We start from the raw sequence: 21159 nt of genomic DNA, 5'->3' as shown, positions 1-21159 counted from the left end.
GTGCTTTTCCAATGCCACACTTTTCAGCTCTGAACACCAGCATGTGCAGTCCTGACTTTCTCCTAATATTTGACAACGTTTCGTCACAGCAATGTGGATATTTATATGACATTTACTGAATCCAGAAGTAAAGGATGCACTTTACAGGAGTGCACTTGGAAAAACTCAAGATACTGAGCTAAATACTCGATCAAAGAGGCAGGTGCTAAAGAAGCTGCTTAAAAGAAGAAAATGTTTTTGAGGAAAGGTCAAAACATTAACTCTGATTTCTTTCACAGATGCTGCCGGACCTGCTCAGATCTCCAGCAAGTTCTGTTTTGGTTTCTGAACAGAAAGGTGGAGATGATTAAAGAGTTAATTCCAGAAGTGATGGGAAAGCAAAGAAAACAAATTCAAAAATGGAGTGTCACAGAGATTCGAGGATTGTACAACTGAAGGAAGTTACAGAGATTATGATAGTTGGGAGGGTTTTGAACAAAATGTGAGAAATGTAGCAAGTTCGGGATCCAATGCTGGTCCATAAACACATGGACGATAGGAAAGTTTGCTGAAGGAAAATGCTTGAGAATCGAAGTTAAATCCTCTTTTTTCAAGTTCCTCTTTTACAACAAGATAAATTGTCTGTAAGAATTTGCACACTGTGACTCAATGCCAGAGAGAGATACCTAGCATCAACCGAGAATGAAACATAAAACTTGCATGTGAGAAATTGAGAGTACCTGTTCTGACATTATTGAATCATTAGGATTTGCAGCATAGGAGACCATTCAGTCCACATGTATGTGCAAGGAATTTGCTCAAGCATTTCAAAATCAATCCCAGTACCTGACTCTCCTCCCTTTTCCCCGGTAATCTCTTCCTTAGCATCAAATACTTATCTAATTTTCCTTTAAATGATAAGACATTCATCATTTTACCCACCAAAGTGCCCCAAAAATTCTGTCAAGATGTTCTAGCTTCTCTTGATTCTTCATAATTATCTCTCTTACCACAGAAAACAATCTTTATTCCTCTTTTGAAAATTCTTCATTTTAAAAAAAATCTATTAACCTAAAGTAAGAACAGAAAATGCTAGAGAATCTCTACAGATTGGGTAGCATCTGTGGAAAGAGAAACAGAGGCCATATGCCACCACTTCAAAATCCAATTAACATACTCTGCTTCAAGAAAACAGCGCCAGCATATCAAGTCCCCCTTCTTAAATGCATTATTCAATGGGATCATTCAGATGAAATGATATAATATGCATTCTATGGTTTTGACATTCCTTCTTTAATGGGTGCTGCAAAACCTGAATTAATGGTCTCAACTATAGTATAACTTTTGTACAAGTTCATCATTATTTCTTTATTCTAGACTGCATACACCTCATTTATAAAATCCCCAAATCCTTTGTTATGACTTTATCTCTTAGCACTCCTAAATTCAGGGTTTTCTTTCACTAATGACTTTTAAGAAAGGAAGCTACCATCTCTACCTGATCTGGCTTATATGTGACTCCTGACCCATAGCAATTTGGTTGACTCTTAACTGCCCTCAAGGCAATTAGAATAGGCAATAAATGCTACCTAGCCAGCAATGCTAGCTTATCCTTTGAATGAATAAAGAAAAAATTGATCCAGTAAGTTCCACTTTTCATTCATTATTTAGCATCTTTCCATAAAGTATATACTCCCAGTATAAATTATCACTGTTACAGTAGAATATTAAACATGAAAAATAAATACAGGGATAATTTGAGGGATGGCAAACCACATAAAGCCATAGTCATACAGCGTGGAAAAAGACCCTTTGGTCCAACCAGTCCATGCCGAACATCATCCCAAACTAAGCTAGTCCCACTTTCCTGCTCTTGGTCTACATCCCTCCAAATATCCCCTATTCATGCATCTATCCAAATGTCTTTTAAACGTTACAATTTATCCGCATCCACCACTTTCTCAGGAAATTCATTCCTCACGTGGACCACCCTCTGTGTAAATAAAAATTGCCTTGTGTCTTTTTAAAGTGTTTCTCCTCTCACCTTAAAAATGTACCTCCTAGTCTTGAAATCCTCCATCCTAGGGAAAAGACAACTACCATCAACTCTATCTGTACCTCTCATTATTTTATAAACTTCTATCAGATCTCCTCTCAACCTCCTACGCTCCAGTGAAAAAAGTCTCAGCCTTTCTTTATAACTCAAACTTTCCATACTCGGCAACATCCTGGTAAATCTCTTCTGAACCCTCTGCAGCTTGATAATATCCTTCATTTAACAGAGACCAGAACTGAACACAATATTCCAGAAAAGGCTGCACCAACGTTCGGTACAATCTTGAAGTTTGACAAAATATTGTGCTCCCAAAATACTGAATTTTGTCAAGGTTGTTAGACATGACTGTTCAAACTGTGGCACATGTAATACCCGTAGCAATGTCTACACAACTAAAACCTAACACAAAGTAGTGGCAGGTGTTGAATACATATTCAATTTGGACACACCTATTATGAAGCTTTTCAGTTCATTACTCAAAAAGACTGCGACAAATTTTTAAAAATTAGTGCATTTTGCAGTCAAAGCAGGTAAACAGTCCAAGAAACCATGCATCAATATTCAATGACCAGAACAGCTATATTAACAGAAACTCATTTTACCACAGCTGAGTAATCAGAAAGAAAGTGTGAAATTATAGCAAAAATGACTGATTCAGATACTGTATCTTAAAGATGATCTCATGGCAAATGGTGTCAAGGGGACTTAATGGTACAGGTGCTCTTATATTGTTAGAGGGAGTTAATGATGCATACGAGTGGATCAATTTTCCATTTTTACAGCACTTGTTTTCCTTGTTAGTAGTAATACTTGCTCTGCAAATATAGACTCAGTTCTTTGCAAACATAACAAAGACTTTAATTTGACTATTTACTACATGATATTTTGAAGTATTCATCTAACTGTCGAAAATGACTTCAGAAAGAAAAGACAGTTCCAAATTTCCTAAAAGAATTCAAAGTTAACATGAGAAATATTTGGAAAGTTGACTGTTAATTAAAACTTTTCAAAAAATGATATTCAAATTAGCACCCACAGAATTTTGCCAATTTCCTAAACTCAAAGAGAGATGTTTTTATGAGTTTCTTTCTGTGGATTCTGGCAAATTACGTTCTGTAGCAATTGGGGATCATGTCATAATTTGCTGCGATTGTGGAGATTTGCAAGATTATAAGCATTAAATATAATTTCATTAAATGCTGATGTTAGGAACCAGGACCATTTTGAAGAAAAGGAATTTTATTTCAATTTAAGGCAAACAGAAAATGGCACTTACTATTGTGGAATTTAAAACAAGCATCAGCACTAAAGGTACAACTGTGTACTTTTTGCTGGGGGGCATAGAACAGGTAAAAACATTTGTGTGCTGGCTGACTAAACATTAATAACAGCAATTGCCAGAGCAAAAAGAATGATAGGGTCGGATCTAGGGAGTGCACTAACTATCTACCAAAGTAACTGTACACATCTGAAAGACCAACAAAATAAATGAAATGGTTCTTATTTCAACAAGAAACAGAGAGACATGACTTATAGAGGAAAATAAAAATGGATTAGATCCTATACAAAACAAGATAATCCAAATGGGTTTAAGTTACTCATATTTGGTCTATACTTGATTGAAAACTTTACTCTTTTCCTTCCCATTTAACATTAAGGTCTTAAACAACCCATACTCAAGGTATTTCTACACTGACTTAAATGTGGAATTCTTCAAAGGGTGTCATTTGGAAACAATGGCTGCAGAAATAGACTTAAGTTAAGGGCTCTTGTGGTACAGTGTAGTGTCACTGCCTTTGAGCCAGAAGGCCCAGGTTCAAATCCCACCTGATCCACATGTGCCATTGTACATCTCAGCAGGCTGATTAAAAATACAGATCTCACAATTTATTACCAAATGTGCATCATTATAGCCATCATCTCAGCTCCAGGACATCTCTGCAGGGAGTCCCTAGTGTCCTAGGCCCAACCATCATCAGCTGTTTCATCAATGACCTTTCTTCCATCATCAGGTCAGAGGTGGAGATGTTCGTCAATGACTGCAAAATGTTCAGCACCATTCGTGACACCTGAAGCAGTCCATGTTCAAACACAATAAGACCTGGACAATATCCAGGATTAGACTGACAAGTGGCAAGTAACATTCACACCACCCAAAGGCCAGGCAATGACCATCTGCTATAAGAGACAATCTAACCACTGCCCCTTGATATTTAATGGTGTTATTATCACTGAATTCCCTCACTGTCAAAATCCTGGGGGGTTACCATTTACCAGCATCTCAACTGGACCTGCCATACAAATACAGTGGGTACAAGAGCAAGTCCGAGGTTAGGAATACTGCAGTGAGTAACTCACTTCCTGACTCCCCAAAGCCTGTTCATCATCTACAAGGTAAAGTCAGAATGTGATGGAATACTCTCCACTTGCCTGGATGAATGCAGCTGCAACAATATTCAAGAGGTTTGGAACTATCTAGGACCAAACAGCCCGCTTGATTGGCACCATTCATACAAAACTTTTTTTATTCTATTAATTAAACGTTCAATAATAGACACGGTGTTTTCCCTGGGGTGGGGGAATCCAGAGCCAGAGGGCATAGGTTTAGGGTGAGGGGGAAAAGTTTAAAAGGGACCTAAGTGGCAACTTTTTCACAGAGGGTGGTGCGTGTATGGACTGAGCTGCCAGAGGAAGTGGAGGCTGGTACAATTACAACATGAAAAAGCATCTGGATGGGTATATGAATAGGAAAAGTTTAGAGGGGTATGGGCCAAATGCATTCAAATGGGACTAGATTAGGTTCGATTATTTGGTTGGCTCGGAAGAGTTGGACTGAGGGGTCTGTTTCCGTGCTGTACATCTCTTCAACTCCAATAAAGTCTTCAAAAAGCTGGGTACACCTCAGCTCGTACTTCGTTAAAATCTTCAGGGCATTTCAAATCAGGAAGAACAGTGATGAACTAAAAGGCATCCCACTAAAAATAAATTCTTCCTTTGTATCATCGAATCCCTACAGTGTGGAAACAGGCCATTTGGCCCAACAAGGTCTCACTGACCTGCCGAAGAGTAACCATTCCCCTACCCTATTGCTCTACATTTCCTCTGACTTAATGCGCCTAGCCTACACATCCCTGAACACTATGGTCAATTTAGCATTTCACCTAACCTACACATCTTTGGACTGAGAGAGGAAACTTGAGCACCCGGAGGAAGTGGAGAGTTATGTTGATCGAATTGAATAGGAAAGGATAGATCACCTGGATCATATTTGCTGGCATCAACCATTTGGGCCAAATGTCTTGTTTCTGTGCTGATTATGTATAATAGCTATTTGACACAGGGAGAATGTGCAAATTCCACAAAGACAGTCGGCAGAGGCTGGAATCGAACCAAGGTCCTTGGCAGTGTGAGGCAGCAGTGCTAACCTCTGAGCCACCAACCGTCCATATTGGTTGATATATATGTCAGTGTTGAAAAACGTAGCAATGAGGAATAAATGTTTTTATATCTAGAATTACCTCTCTTGCAAGATCTTCCTTATTTCTACTAATAAAATTATTTAGTTTCCAAAGCCAGGTATATCTTGAAATCAATATATTTGTTTGTGCCAACTGTTGCCCCAGGATTCTTACAGGCAAGGTCAAGGTAAAGTACCAATAGTCTTACCAGACCATAGAACTCTGTCATTACAAAGAGACAGACAAGGCCGAGGACGAGGACGAGGACGGAGGACGGAGGAGGAGGAGGAGGAGGAGGATCTTATCTGGTAAGCTCAGTCGGTGTGGGAACTGAAACCTTGCTGCTGGTGTCACTCTGCATCACAAACTAGCCAACGGAGCTAACCCTGCAGGTACTCGCAACACAACAGATGAAGGATAAAGTAAAATCAAATAACTAACATTTTCTGATGGCTTGTATCCCTAACAGATAACGACACTGTCAAATAATTATCACTTAGCAATTGAAAAAAATCAAATAGCTATTATACATAATCAGCAGAGAAACAAGACATTTGGCCCAAATAGTTGATGCCAGCAAATATGATCCAGGTGATCAATCCTTTCCCGTTTAATTCGATCAACATAACTCTCCACTTCCTTCATCCTCATTACTTATCCAGCCTTTCTTTAATGTATCTATATCATTTGGTCAGGTACCCCTTCCACATTCTTAATCTCCAAATAAACAAGTTTCTTCTAAATTCACTACTTGATTGATCCTGACTATCTTAAATTAATAGTCTTTAGCTTTGCTTTTTTCCACAAGTGGAAACAATCTGTGCCTACTACATCAAAATATTTCACTGTTTTAAAAGCCTCAATTAGACCATCCTTAGCCTGCCCTTTTCAAGAGAAAAATGACAACGCCTGCTCATCTTTCCCCGATAAAGGTAACTTGTACCTATCCAACAGGTAGCCAGGTGGCCCTGGTACATGCAATATAAAACCGTAGACTTACAGCCAGAAGAAAGCCATTTATTCCATAGTGTGTACGCTTTACTGTAGTCATTCAAAACTAATCCCTACTCCATACTTTCTCCTTTTAGCTCTTTTTCTTAATTTTTTTCAACTATTTACCCATCTTCCTCTTAAAAAATAGATTTGCCTGATCTTTCCAGCAGCAGCTGAGCGAAAGTGCATGCTGCCTGACCCTATTTAGAGGTGTAGCCTTACTCTCTTACACCAGTGTCTTAGAAATTTTCTGTCACAGCTCTGTATGAATCCAGTGATGAGACAAGGTGGGATAACAGCCTTGTTATTGCATTAACTGAAGGCCTGTTCTTGAGGTCTGTCTTCAATTTAGAAAACGTCATTGTTTGTGAATATTTCTGTCATTGAGGTTCCCACCCCTCATCTCCATATTCCAGACAGAGTTCACTCCAAACCAAACAATGCCACCCCACATCCGCTGAAGTGAGAAGTAGCAGGGTTGTAGAGACAGCAAGCAATGTAAGGAGGGCTAAACAGTGGCATGCATGGGGGTTATTGGAAGCTGTCAGCAGTGCTGGGCAGAAATGATCAGCAGAATCAGCATTGTAAAATCTGCTGGAGCACTTTGTTACAAATGTGATTTGCTTGGAAGCTGTATTCTTAAGAAGGTTTTATGCTTGCTTGAAACAGTTGAGTAAATCAGCATTAAGGAAAAAGCAAAATCATTGGACAAAGGAACCATCAGTGAAGCGCTCCCATGGAACCATTTCTGGTTCCAGAATTTCAGGTCTTGTCATAAATCAGTTCCTCTGAACATGGTAGTGCAGTAAATGTCACACCATATTCCACTACTGGAAGAGAAAATCTGCATCAATATCCATACTGAGGACACTCTTTGTTCAAACACTGTGTGTGAAGAAATTCCTGTCAAGTTCCCTTCAGAATCTTACATGTTTAAATAAGATCACCTTGTATTCTACTAATCTCCAACATGAGACAGTGAACCCAGAACCCTGGCACTGTGAGGTAGTCGTGCTAACCACTGAGTCACCACGCTGCCCCACGTGGTTTCATTAGATTCTTAATTCCAGCCAATTTCTATTGAATTCAAACTTCGCCAACATTTCCACATGGGACAAGTTCTTCAGCCCAGGAATCAGCTTACTGAAACTCCTCTAAACTGCTTCCAATGCAAACATTTTGTTCGTTAAAGTAATGAGGCTAAAACCAGAAACACTTCAAGGTTCTATGCTGTACCTAGTTATAGCAGGACTTGGCTATTTTCATGCTCAAACCCTCTTGCAAGAAAGGTCAGCATTTCATTTTTATTAATGAATAAGACATCAGAATCCATTTGACTTCCAGCTGTCAACAGTCTCTCTCTCTCTCTATTCAAAAATATTCTGTATTCTCACAGCCAAAGCTTTTCCCATATTACACTCCATCCATTAAATTTCTGCCCGATCTATATTCTTGTATCCTTCTCATAACTTGATTTCTTATCTTCGTAACAAAAGCAAATTTAGCTTCATTCCAATCATAAAATGGATCCTAAATAGTTGAGGAAATCCCACTTCTGACAGTGAGGTTTCTTTTACAGGGGAGGCGATGACCTTGGGGTATTATCGCTAAACTGTTCATTCACAAACTCAGCTCAATCCTCCAGAAACTCAATCCCCAAATTGGAGAAATTTGAATTCAATAAAAATTGGCTAGAATTAAGAATCTACCATGAAACCACATGAGGTGGCATGGTGACTCAGTGGTTAGCACTACTGCCTCACAGCGCCAGGGATCTGGATTCAATTTCAGCCTTAGACGAATGTGTGTGTGAAGTTTGCATATTCTCTGTGTGTCTGCATGGGTTTCCTCCCACAGTCCAAAAACGTGCAGGTTAGGTGGATTGGTCACACTAAATTACCCATAGTGTCAGGGATGTGCAGGCTAAGTGGATTAACCATGGGAAATGCAGAGTTACAGGGATAGGATAGGGGGGTTGGGTATGGGTGAGATGCTCTTTGGAGGAACAATCTGGACTTGATGGGCTGAATGGCCTGCTTCCACACTGTAGGGATTCTGTGATGAAACCATTGTCGATTGTCAGAAAACCTCATTTGGTTCACCAATGTCCTTTAGGAAAGGAAACTGCCATCCTTACCTGGTCTGGCCTTCATTTAACTCCAGACTCTCATAACGTGGTTGACTCTCAATTGCCCACTGAAATGGACTAGCAAACCATTCAGCTGTACCAACTGTTACACAGTCACAAAGAAATGTAATTGAACAGATCACCACTAATGCCAAAGTTGGGAGCACTGCCTCACAGACTAGTCAAGCAAAAGCTTGACACAGTCTCACACTCAGAATCATACCTTACAGCATCTATTTCTTACACCACTGACACTCAGTAGCAGTAGTTTGTACCATCTATCAAGATGCACTGCAGAAATTCAAAGATCCTCAGACAGCACCTTCCAAACCCCACAACCATTTCCATCTAGAAGGACAGGGTGACAGATATATGGGAAAACCACTGCCTCTTAGTTCCCTTTCAAGCCCCTTCCCATCCTGACTTGGAAATATATTACCGTTCCTTCATTGTCAGAGTCAAAATACTGTAATTGCCTCTCCAATGGCATTGTGGATTAACTTACATTGCAGCAGTTCAAGAAGGCAGCTCACCTCCACCTTCTCAAGGGCAACTAAGGATGGGCAATAAATGCTGGCCAGCCAGCAACACTCTCATCCCACAAATGGTTTAAAATAGGCCCCAGCGCTGGACTAGTTTGATGTAAAATGACCTACTTTTCCTAATTCTGTTCTTGTTAAAAATCACACAACACCAGGTTATAGTCCATCAGGTTTAATTGGAAGCACACGAGCATTCGGAGGGACGCTCCTTCGTCAGGTGGTAGTGGAGGGCCTCCATTACCATCTGATGAAGGAGCGTTGCTCCGAATGCTCGTGTGCTTCCAATTAAACTTGTTGGACTATAACCTGGTGTTGTGTGATTTTTATCTTTGTACACCCCAGTCCAACACTGGCATCTCCAAATCTGTTCTTGTTAGTTAGCCAATCCTCTACCCATGCTAATAAATCTCTCCTAACCCCATGAGCTCTCATCTTTTGCAGTAATCTTTTATGTAATACCTTACTGAATACTTTATGATAATCTAAATACATTACATTTACTGGTTTCTCTTATCCACCTGCTTGTTATATCCTCAAAAAACTCTTAAATTTGTCAAATACAGGTTTCCCTTTCCCAAGGTATGTTGCCTCTGCTTGATTGTATTATGATTTCTAAATGACCTGCTACTACTTTCTGAATAAATGTAAGACTGTGACTTGGTTTAAAACCTCATTTGAAAGACCACACCTATAATATAGTACTCCATCAGTACTGCATTGGAGTGTCAATTTATATGTTATAGTACTTTTCCAGTGATCAATTCCATTTAATTTCAATTATTCAGACATTGCTTAAAAAAACCTAATGGCACACAGGACAGTACAGCACAAGGACAGGCCCTTCAGCCCACCATGTCTATGCCAGCCATGAACTCTGAACTCATTCCATCTGCCTGCATATGGTCTGTTCTCTGCCTGTTCATGCATCTAAATGCTTCTTAAACTTTGCTATCATATCTGTAACAGGGTCAGAATGACTTCATGATGGGAAAGTTATTAGAATTCATTCTGAGGAGATATAAAACAGGATAGACAAAGGGAAATCAGTGGATACAATACATTTGGATTTTCAGAAGGCGCTTGCTAAGGCACCAAACAGAAATCACAACATAGCTTCATTAGACTTTGCATTTGCCATTAAGATTATGCAATTTTCAATTTTTCAGTTGAATTTTCAATTCCCAGTGGAATCAGGAAGGGGTGCAATTTGGAAACAGTATACTCCAAGGCAACAATGGATCCAGCTGCCCATGGAATAGAAGAAGAGGTTCAAAGGGAAACAAGAGATGGGGAGTCTAACTCTACAAAGTGCTGCCTGTTCTCTTTACCAGGTAGCATCAGGCTGCTTTATGCCTGCTACCTACCCTTGCTGGTCACGCTCTGCTGATAGCTCTCATATCCTGGCACCATGAAATGGAAGGTCAGTTAGGGCATTTATTTATATTGTGTCAGTTCAGTGATGCAGATGTGTTCTAGGCCTGGAGGTGCAAAGTATTTGGGTGCCTGGCTCCTGACTTTGATTTGCTAACCATCCCTTTCACCAAGTACTATCACCACACGTTTCAGTAATAAATGGGTGGGTAATGATATAGTGGTAATGAAATATACTAGTAATCCAGAATATCATGTCCTCAGAAAGCTGCAACAGAAAGGGACACGGGAGTTCTTGTGCATGAAACACATGAAAGCTAATGCATAGGTGCAACAGGTAATCAGGAATGTTGGTCTTCTTTCAAGAGGGTTGGAGTATAAGAGTAGTGAAGTCTTACTGCAACTGTACAAGGTTCTGAAACACATCTGGCTCCCTTATTTAAGGAAAGTTATTATTTCATTGGAGGTAGTTCAGAGAAGGTTTACTCGGATGATCCCCAGTATGGAGGGGCTCTCTTATGAGCAAAGATTAAACAGGTTGGAACTTTACTCACTGGAATTACGAAGAATGACAGGTGATTTCAATGAACCACACAGGACCCTTAAGGAGGCTTGAAGGGTAACTGCAGAGAGGATGCTTCCACTCATGTACAGTCTAAGATCAGAGACATAGTCTCAGAATAAAGGGGTGCCAATTTAAGATTGAGATAAAAATCAAAGATTTTTGTGGTACAGAAGGAAGCCATTTGACTCATTATGTCTGTACTGGCTCCTGGAAGAGCTACCCAGTTAGACTCATCCACAGCCCTCTAAATTCATCGCTTTCAAATATTTATCCATATATATTTGAAACCTCTCATGGAATCTGCCTCCCACCACTTTCCCAGGCACCACATTCCAAGTCCTAACAACGCTGAGTAAAGAAGTTTCTCCTTATCTCACTCCGAACTCTTGCTCACAATCTGGAAGTTGTGACTGCTAGTTACTGACATACTACCTAAAGGAAATAGAACAACCTTCTTTACCCAGTCAAAGCTGTTCATAATTTTGAGCACCTTAATAATGTCACTTCTTAATTTTCTCTGCTCCAAGGAGAACAAGCTATCTAATCTAAATCCCTCATTCCTGATAACATTCTAGTAAACTTCCTTTGAACTCTCTGCAGGGCTTTGACATCCTTCCTTAAATAAGGTGCCCAGAGCTGAACACAATACTGCAAATGGGAGGCAATGGCCGAGTGGTATTATTGCTGGACTGCTAATTCGGAGACCCAGATACTGTTCTAGGAACCTGGGTTCAAATCCTCTCACAGCAAATACTGGAATTTGAATTCAATGAATACCTGGAACTAAGAGCCTAATCCATAGTGTCGATTGTTGGAAAAAACCCATCTGGCTCACTAATGTCCTTTAGGGAATGAAAGTGCCACCCTTGCCTGGTCTGGCCTACATGTGACTCCAGACCCACAGCAATGTGGGTGACTGTTAAGCTGCTCTCTGGACAATTAGGAATAGGCAATAAATGCTGGCCTAGCCAGTGACGCCCTCTTCCCATGAATGAATTTTAAAAAATGTGCTCTGGTCAATGATTTGTAGAGGTGTAACTTCTTTTCCTTGCTTTTATATTCTATGCCACTATTGATAAACCCAAGGATCCTAAAGCCTTTTTAACAACTGTTTCAACTTGCCTGGCCACCTTCAGAGAATCATGTACGTGAAACCGAGGTCTCTTTGCTCCTACATTTCCCTCAAAGTTGTACCATTTAGCCTGTATTGCCTCTGTGTTTATTCTACCAGAATACATTACCTCACATTTCTCTGCATTGAATGCCTTCTCTGAGGGTTGAGTGTCTTTGGAACTCCTTGCCACTGGGCACCTATGGGGGCAGAACATTCAACTAAGTATGGCATGGAGATTCTCTGGTGGAATTAGAGTGAAATGAGAATCAGGGAGAAAACTCTGCTAGCTGGAGTCATCCCCAGCTCAAAGAAATATAGTTGAAATTGTTCGCAGTCAATCATCTCAGCCCCAAGATATCACTGTAGGAGTTACTCAGGGTAGGCCCGAACATCTTCAGCTACTTCATGACTAATCTTCCCTCCAACATAGGGTTACAAGAAAGAATGTTTCTGATGACTGTGCAACATTCAGCAACCTTCACGACTCCTTGGGTACTGTGCAGCCCATCTTCCAGTGTAGCAAGAAGTGACAAGTAATAGTTATGCCACACAAGTGCCAGTCAATGACCATCTCAAACAAGAGAGAATCTAACAATGCCACTTGACATTCAATGGTATTACCATCATTGAATCACACCCTATGAATATCCTTGGGTTACCTTTGACCAGGAACTGAAATGGCCTAGCCTTTTCCAACTCACTATACAAATAGGTCCGAGACTAGGAGGCCTGCAGTGAGCAACCCACCTCCTAATTCCCCAAAGGCCTGTCTACTATCCACGAGAGACAACTAAATGTCAAACTTTTGACACCATCCAAGATGAAGCAAGCGGCTTTGTCAAATTCAACACCTTCAACATTCACTGACTTCACCACCAATACATAATTGCAGCATTGTGTGCCATCTACAAGATGCACTGCAGCAACACCACCTGCAAATTCCATGCAAACCACACACATTCTGACTTGGAACAATTTAACCACTTATTTATTGGCACTGGATCAAAACTTCTGAAATGCCCTTTGTAACAGCAATGTGGGGTTCCTATAATGCAGCAGTCTAAAAAAAACCTCACCACCGCCTTCTCCAAGGAAACTAGGGATAGGGAACAAATTCTGGTCTAGAATAAATGCTCACATTCCCTTGAATGATTAAAAAAACTTACGATATAGGTGGGTCATGTTTTAGAACTGGCGAGGACAAAGTGAGGACTGCAAATGCTGGAAATCAGAGTCAAAAAGTCTGGTGCTGGATACGCACAGCAGGTCAGGTAGCATCCGAAGAGCAGGTGAATCGATGTTTCGGGCAAAAGCCCTTCATCAGGAACAGGCTGCAATGCAACAGCCTTTTTCTGATGAGTTTCAGGTTTTCCCTTTCTTTATTGCATTAATTTGGGATAGTTTTATATACACACCATTCACTGCCTTACTCTTGTGATTTTTTTTCTGAACGGCAATAAAGCATTTCAAGTTAAAATTTCACATGGGATGTTATAAACGTTCACTGGCCCATGTTTGTCACATTTTCATTCTAATGCAGAAACAGTGAGACAATATATTCTGAAATATGCTGTTTATTTACAAACCTTGAACCGATCCTGGCGTTCACAAAATCTTCCATTGGGCATAGGTGCTCGACATTTATGATTTACAGGTTCAAACTTTCCTGCAAAGGTTATGTATCTGGTTTGCAGTGTAGACGACTCCTTACTCTCCAACTCTTCACCCAGTTCTGTGCTGGATGCCCAAAATCGATGTGGAGTATCAATTCTAGTGAATATTAAAGATATTTATGTGAAAAAACCCTTAACTTGTCAAAAATAATACAATATTTTATATTAAATATTAGCCTCAGGAGCAATTCAGTCATATGGTATTAGAGTAGAGTATTGTGCCAGACTAGTAGTGTGTGGACTCATGCCAGTGCCTCCAAACAGCCCCACTAGTGCTGCTGCTGTTCACACACCACTGGTATAGGCAAATACTTCAGATTACACTTCAAAAACATTCACAGAGTGAAATCAATAAGTGGATGGATTACTTGGCATTACAGACAAAAAGTCTGTAGTGAAGCATTGCACCCAAAATGTAAAACTGCTTTTCTGTTTTAACTAACCCGATTACACAACATTTTAAACATTATGATTAGAAAAACAGAAATACCACTTATTAACCTAAATATAAGCAAATACTTCTTCTGGTGTGTGAGAATGTAGCACTAGGATAACAAATATAAATGTTTCGTGTTTCTTGGGTCTGATTAAAGTAAAGGGTAGAGTGCCCTCTGCTGGCTGTACATATGTATTGTAATTGGAAGATTCAGTTATCAGGCTGCTTGCAATCTACTTAAAAATAGAAATGTATATTGTGTCCCGGGAAATATGCTACAAGACGTATAAATTATTATGGATTTTATTCAAATTAAGGAAAAATAACATGAAATCACACGCAAGTCGGATTGTAAAATGAAAATTAAACAATGTAGAGTGATGGAGATGGAGATGGATTTGTTTGCTGCATTTTAGCCAATTTCAGTCGTGCGATGTTTGTTTAGATAATTAGAGGTTAAGCAAACTGGCCTCGAATTGAATAGTTTGCTTTACCTCTGTTCTTGAACAGCAGGATTATATTTGTTGCTCTCTAATCAAACATGGATCATTCTAGATTCTAATGAATTCTCAAGGATCAAATCCAACTCTCTACAATCCCTGCAAAATCCGCAAGTGTAAGCTAACAGGTTCAGAGGCTTGATGGCTTTTAGCCTCATTAACATCTGCAGTACCTTTGTCTCAGCAGTAGTAATTACCTTAAGTTTCTCACTCTCATTGGAATCGTGGCTGTAAGGTAGTTCTTTGTGTTTTCTAATATGAAGACATATACCAGATTCTTGTTTAATGTCTCTCTACCAATTCCTTATCATTTTTTTTTGTAAAATCTATTGGTAATTGGGTGCTTGAAAAATTGAATTTGATGAGGTAGAGTCAACGTAGTTCCCATTTATAAAACCTATATTTAATAAACCTAATAAAAGCTTGTTGAGGGTCCAATGATTAGGGAATTAAAGGGAAACCAGTACATGTAGCATATTTATATGTTGGTTAATTGTTTTACTGTAAGCGATACACAAAGACTTTGCCATTTCTTTATTCCCCATTATTTCTTCAATTCCTGCCTCTAAAGGTACCCATATTTATTCTTGCTTATCTCTTCTTGAGTGCATACTTGTAAAAGCTTTTATGATTTTTTTTAGCCAGTTTATTACCTTTTTCAGCTTTATTACTCTTTATCAATTTTATGGTCATCCACGATTTTTAAAACCTTCCCAATCCTCAAGCATATTACTTTTTTAGGAACATTGTAATGTTGTTGTTTTATCATAATTGTTGGATCTAATACAATTCTCAATTTCTCATCATTAGACCACGTTTACAAGTGTCATTATTATTCTCCAAAAGGAATAGACTTCTATTAAGTTATGATTTATTCATTATAATACAAAGAAGTTGTGATCTGGTGATCTGAAACTAAAACAGAAATTGCTGCTGGAGGAAGTCAGCGGGTCTGACAGCATCCATCGGAAGAAAGAAGAGTTAACATTTTAAGTCCAGTGACTCCTGAAGAGGCACCAGACCTGAAACGTTAACTCTGCTTTTCTCCCACTGATGCTACCAGACCTGCAGAGTTTCTCCAACAGTTTATTCTTAACATTTGCCATTACAGTCAAAAGATGTGGCACTGGAAAAACACAACTAGTCAGGTAGCATCTGAGGAGCAGAACAGTCCATGTTTTAAGTGTAAGCTCCTTCATCAGGAATGGGGTGAGTTTGGGGTGGAGGGGGGGAAATGTCTGAAAGATATATGGGAGGGTAGGTGGAGCTGGGGAAGAGGGTAGCTGGGAATACGATAGGTAGATGAAGGTGAGAGGTGATGGTGATAGGTCGGATTGGAGGGTGGATGGAGCAGATAGGTGGAAAGGAAGATGGACAGGTAGGACAGTTCAAGAGGGCAGTACCAAGTTGGATCTGGGATAAGGGGAGATCAAGAAACTGGTGAAATTGACACTGATTCCTGTGTGGAAAATTTCCCATTACAGTTCTACTGTGAAATACTTAATCTCATTTCCCAAACTACCTAAGTCAATTTACTCCTCACACTTATGTGATTGAGTTTTGAGTTTAAACAAAGCCAAAGTTTTTTTAAAAAGATTCATGACCTGTATCCAGCAAAAACAGAAAGGCGGAAGATAATAATGTAGCTCAATGTAAATGTTCCTCAAGAGGAAAGGACAAGTTGAAGCTGTTAGAAATTCAATCAGGTTACCTTGTGGGCTCAAGAACAGCTATCTTGATGTCACAGGAGCATCAGCTATAAGTGTTTCAGTACTTTTAAGAACTAATAACCACAATCAGACACACTTAAGCGAAGATGCTTCTAAAACTTCCGTCTTCCAATTTCTCCCTCAGGCAAGTAACAGATCATTTGGCCAATGACAGATCCACTACTGCCACAAATCAAATGTTTCCCTTGCTTTGCAATGGAAAATGTTACATTCGAAACATCGAGTAAGCAGAATACACAGTGATGCAACACTAGCTGCTATCCGTAAGCAACAGCCTACAGTGTCAAACCTACTAAATCTACACCTTCTCTTTTTAAGTTTTAATTTTTACATTTAAATAGAAAGGAAAATGTTATGTCTTGTTGAAGGTAACACTCCAGTTATAATTATAACTGTAATACTTCAAGAAATCAGGTTTTAACTGGGTATAAAGGAGCATTTCTTCCAATCTTACTCTATGGCTTTTCAACAATGCTGAAATGTTCAAATTATAGGTCTGTCTACCTGGTCCTCTCTTTCTCCTTTGAGCCTCAACATCAATTCCTTGTGATCGTTTTGAAGATTCCTAATAAAAAAACTTTATCAAGCAAGATTTAAAATTCAATAGAAATGACAATTACCAGTGAAATATGTACTCGATGAGTTCTACCTTTGTAAGTATCATTAAGACAAATGATTTGTATTCCTCAAAAATCAGTATGATCAATGTGAGCTACATTTGATAAACAGAGTTTTTTGGAATAAAGTATTTTATGCATTGAACTGATCATGTTATATTGCTTATACTTTTATCTAATAGTGATGGTTCCAAGATTTTAGAATATATATCAATAAGATATGTGAGGACAGAGTTGCAGATATCATTTGCTTGGTCTTTAGTAAAGCCTTTGACAAAGTTCCGCATGGTAGACTAATTAGTAAAATTAGATCTCATGGGTTCAGGGTGAGCTTGCCAACTGAATACAAAATTGTTTAAAATTGAAAACATACTCTATCATTTCAACTTAACATCATCCTACTGAGTCTTTACTGAAACTTTCTCAGGATCCCAATACTACAGTTAGAATCTGCCCAAACTTAAGGCAAAACCCTTAGTTTAATTCTCCTTTTTATATTCAATTTTCAATGTTCTTGGTTTTAAAACTCAGAATCTGTCTTTTCTCCCCGATTCTATCATGGATGCATTGCTGACCTTTTGGCCTTAAGAATGCAGTGATGATCCACGTTCCTGAACTGCAAGAGTCCGTCTATTACAGGCACACCCAGTGTTAGACAGGAAGAGAATTTCATTATTTTGATGCAGTGGCAGTGAAATGAAAGGGTTCAGAAAAGACTTACAAGGATGTTGCCACGGTTAGAGGGTTTGAGCTACAGGGAGAGGTTGAATAGGCTAGGGCTATTTTCCCAGGAGCATCAGAGGCTGAGGGGTTACCTTATACAGGTTTATAAAACCACAAGAGGTATGGATAGGATACATAGTCAAGGTCTTTTCCTTGGGGTGCAGGAGTCTAAATCTAGATGGCATTGGTTTAGGGTGAGTGGGGTAAGATTTAAATGGGACCTAAGGGCACCTTTTTCATTTAGAGAGAGGTGCAGGTATGAAATGAGCTTTCAGAGGAAGTGGTGGAGGCTGGTACTATTACAACATTTAAAAGGCATCTGGGTGGGTATAGGAATAGGGAGGGAGATGGGCAAAATGCTGGCAAATGGGACTTAATTTATATAGGATATCTGGTCAGCATGGACGAGTTGGACTGAAGAGTCTGTTTCTGTGCTGTATATCTCAATGACCCTAGGAAGCAATAGCAACATAGTTCCAAGTCAGAATGGTGTGTTGTATAAAAAATGACTTTAGGATGAGGAGATAGTGTCTATTATCTTTCTTAAGTGATCAGCTATCGCTTGTCTTGAGATGTTTGTTCTAGATATGTTCCAACTGTAGCCTATTACAAGTTGAGCGTGAATTTCTATGTTTACTTTATAATATTGACTGTGTAGCTCAGTACTCTGATGAATTTGATTGGATACGCTGAGTGCCATTCTAGAAATTCATTTTGCATTTCAAAGCAACCATTACTGACATAACTTCCTCACTTCAAAATAAAACATTTCCAATTCTCAATTTAAACAATGCTACATTTAATGAGAGATTGGAACCCATGCCCTCCAACCCTGTATCTGCAATTTATGTAATACTTCAACAATAAAAATAAAACTGAAAAATAAATTACTTGAGAATTCTGCCAGTTGTTGACTCCTCTTTTCCCCAATAGTAAAGGTCAATCCCAAAAGACCTCACAGGAGCTTTCTTCATCTCTTCTTCCCTTTTCCGTTTTTTGTCATGATCATTGCATAATTCAGGTCTTGATGTAGATGCCTGTATGTCTGTTCCATCCGAAGTTCCAGGCAGGCTGTTGGAAGAACATATATTAAAAAAAAAATCAATAGAAGATAATGTGCTGCACAATCACTGTTCTAGTTTCATTAACCTTTGCACTAACATTCACATTAATGCAGACCCACTTTGACTAACACTGTCATTATACACATTACAACTTGCCAGTGAATTTGATGAAGTTTGCAGCAAGCAACTTACTCCAAGGATTATAGATAATTCTGGAGGTCACTCAGGGGAAAATGAAAATGGACACAGTTTGGGTGAGCTAAACTATAAAAAGGTACAATGCAACTAACACTTGAAAGAACGAAGTTTTTTTTGATGGAAGAAATCCAAAATTGCACATTTTGTTAAAAGCAAGATAGAAGGAATGTATTGTCACTCTAGCTCTACTACTCTACCAGTCGCACTGTGAAAACTAATACTCAAATCCGGATACTGTATTGCCAATTGTATGCTTTCTCGATCTTTGGCTCAGAATAAAAAGATTGATAAACAAAATTAGTTACTGCAAACAAAATTCAATGAAAATGCAGAATTATTTAATACATACAATGCATAATATACAAATATAAACATTTATCACCACCCCACACCACTCCGACCCCAACGAGCCAAAACACATACTTGCACACAGAAACATAGACAACCGTATAAAGGGGAAAATAAACAAATTTCTCTTTGGAGAAATTCACTTTAAAAAGAGACCCTTATAGAAAATGGTGGTTATTATTGAAGGGGAAAGAGGATAATGTGTAGAACCGTTCCATCTATCAAACTGGCATTCTTGCATATGTAGTCAAGCCACTAATCATACACAGTTGGCTCCTGTGTCATGGCAGACAAAGTTTACTTAGGAAATGCAAAATTGAGACGTTTTCAGTCATTCTTCCAGAACAACAATCAAGTTTCACTCTGATCTCACAACACAAGCGTTACACAGACGGGAGTCTCAGGCTGAGCGGTTTATTCATGGCACACATTCCTTACCACCATGCCTACAAACACCATTCAAACATAACAGCCTTAAAACCCAGTCGTAACATAAGGTGCTTCTCCTGAAATTAGTTCAAGCATCCAAAACCAAGTGGAACTAATAAATTATAGCTAATAAAAATTCCAATGCATCTTTTCACTGGCTTTTCTAAAAAGAAATCCACATATCTCCACAATACTTCAAACTCGAGTCCTCAAAAATTAAATATGAAGCACCTTCATAATAGTTTTAACATTACATTTTGAGGACTGTTAACTTATAGCAAACTGTAAGCCATTTGTAAATTTAGGTAAGCTCATCATGTCCTCAGAATATCTCAAAACTTCACTGTAACCAAATTACTTTGAAGGGACACCTACTTTATAGGTATATTTGTTCACTATGACAATTAACACTCTCTTTGCCCTTTGCTTTAACGCACATTTCCCCACTTGCTGCTCCTCCCCATTTTATCCACAGCATGAAAGTCAACATTGTACAAACTCCCTTGAGTTCTGAGAGCCATACCAGACACGAATAAGAAAGGGTTAGAAGGACATGGACAAAGTGCAGGGAAATGGGGTGAGCGTAGACGGACATTTTGGTCAGCATGGACCAGTTGGGGTAAAAGGCCTGTCTCCGCGCTGTAGGACTCTGACTCCAAAAACTAACTTTACTTCTCTCTCCATGCACGCTCCTACACTTGCAGTCTTTCGCCAACATTTGTTTTTTTATTTTACTTACTTTGAAGGGTTGTCCCTGTGAAAATGGGTACAATGAATTGCTCACAGGAAGATCCCACAAATAGCAAACAAAGTAAATGACCATTCAATCTGTACTTTTCTCAGCTGTATTAAACAGACTACTTGTCATGCAATCATGAGAAGCTGTGCTCTTTGAATAGCAACAAGAGATCTTTATATCCATCTGAACACAGGATGTCAGTTTAGTGTCATGCTTATTAGGATGACAATACTACACATCCTCAACTCTGATGTGCTCAAGTTTTGCCATAGAGCATGAACTCAGAACATGACATTCAGAGCTAAATACTGGCTGAGGTTAGAAAACAGAAAAGGAAATTGAAAATTCTAAACCAAATAAGCTATTGAAGTATTACTTTGATCTTCTGAAGGTACCAAAGTAATTCATAGAGGATTGGTACGATTTAGATAGAACACATGAACAGGCAAGACTGGATCAAATATTTTCATATTCTTTGATATTTTGCTAAATTTTA

General features: G+C 39.0%; 1 protein-coding gene across 3 annotated transcripts in view; it reads right to left on the bottom strand.

Moving 5' to 3' along the window:
- uvssa (UV-stimulated scaffold protein A) overlaps nt 1-21159 on the bottom strand; it is a 103927-nt gene that overhangs the window by 12494 nt on the left and 70274 nt on the right. For all 3 annotated transcript variants that reach the window (XM_060828611.1, XM_060828621.1, XM_060828602.1), the window contains exons 10-11: nt 18777-18956; nt 13793-13976 (exon numbers count right to left, since the gene is read on the bottom strand). In XM_060828611.1, coding sequence (XP_060684594.1) covers nt 13793-13976; nt 18777-18956 — 364 coding nt within the window. The remainder of the gene's footprint in view (nt 1-13792; nt 13977-18776; nt 18957-21159) is intronic.

Source organism: Hemiscyllium ocellatum, chromosome 1 (genome assembly GCF_020745735.1).
Source record: "Hemiscyllium ocellatum isolate sHemOce1 chromosome 1, sHemOce1.pat.X.cur, whole genome shotgun sequence".
Taxonomy (NCBI): Eukaryota; Metazoa; Chordata; class Chondrichthyes; order Orectolobiformes; family Hemiscylliidae; genus Hemiscyllium; species Hemiscyllium ocellatum.
Note: the sequence above shows the minus strand (reverse complement) of the source record. Positions and strands in the feature narration are given on the sequence as shown.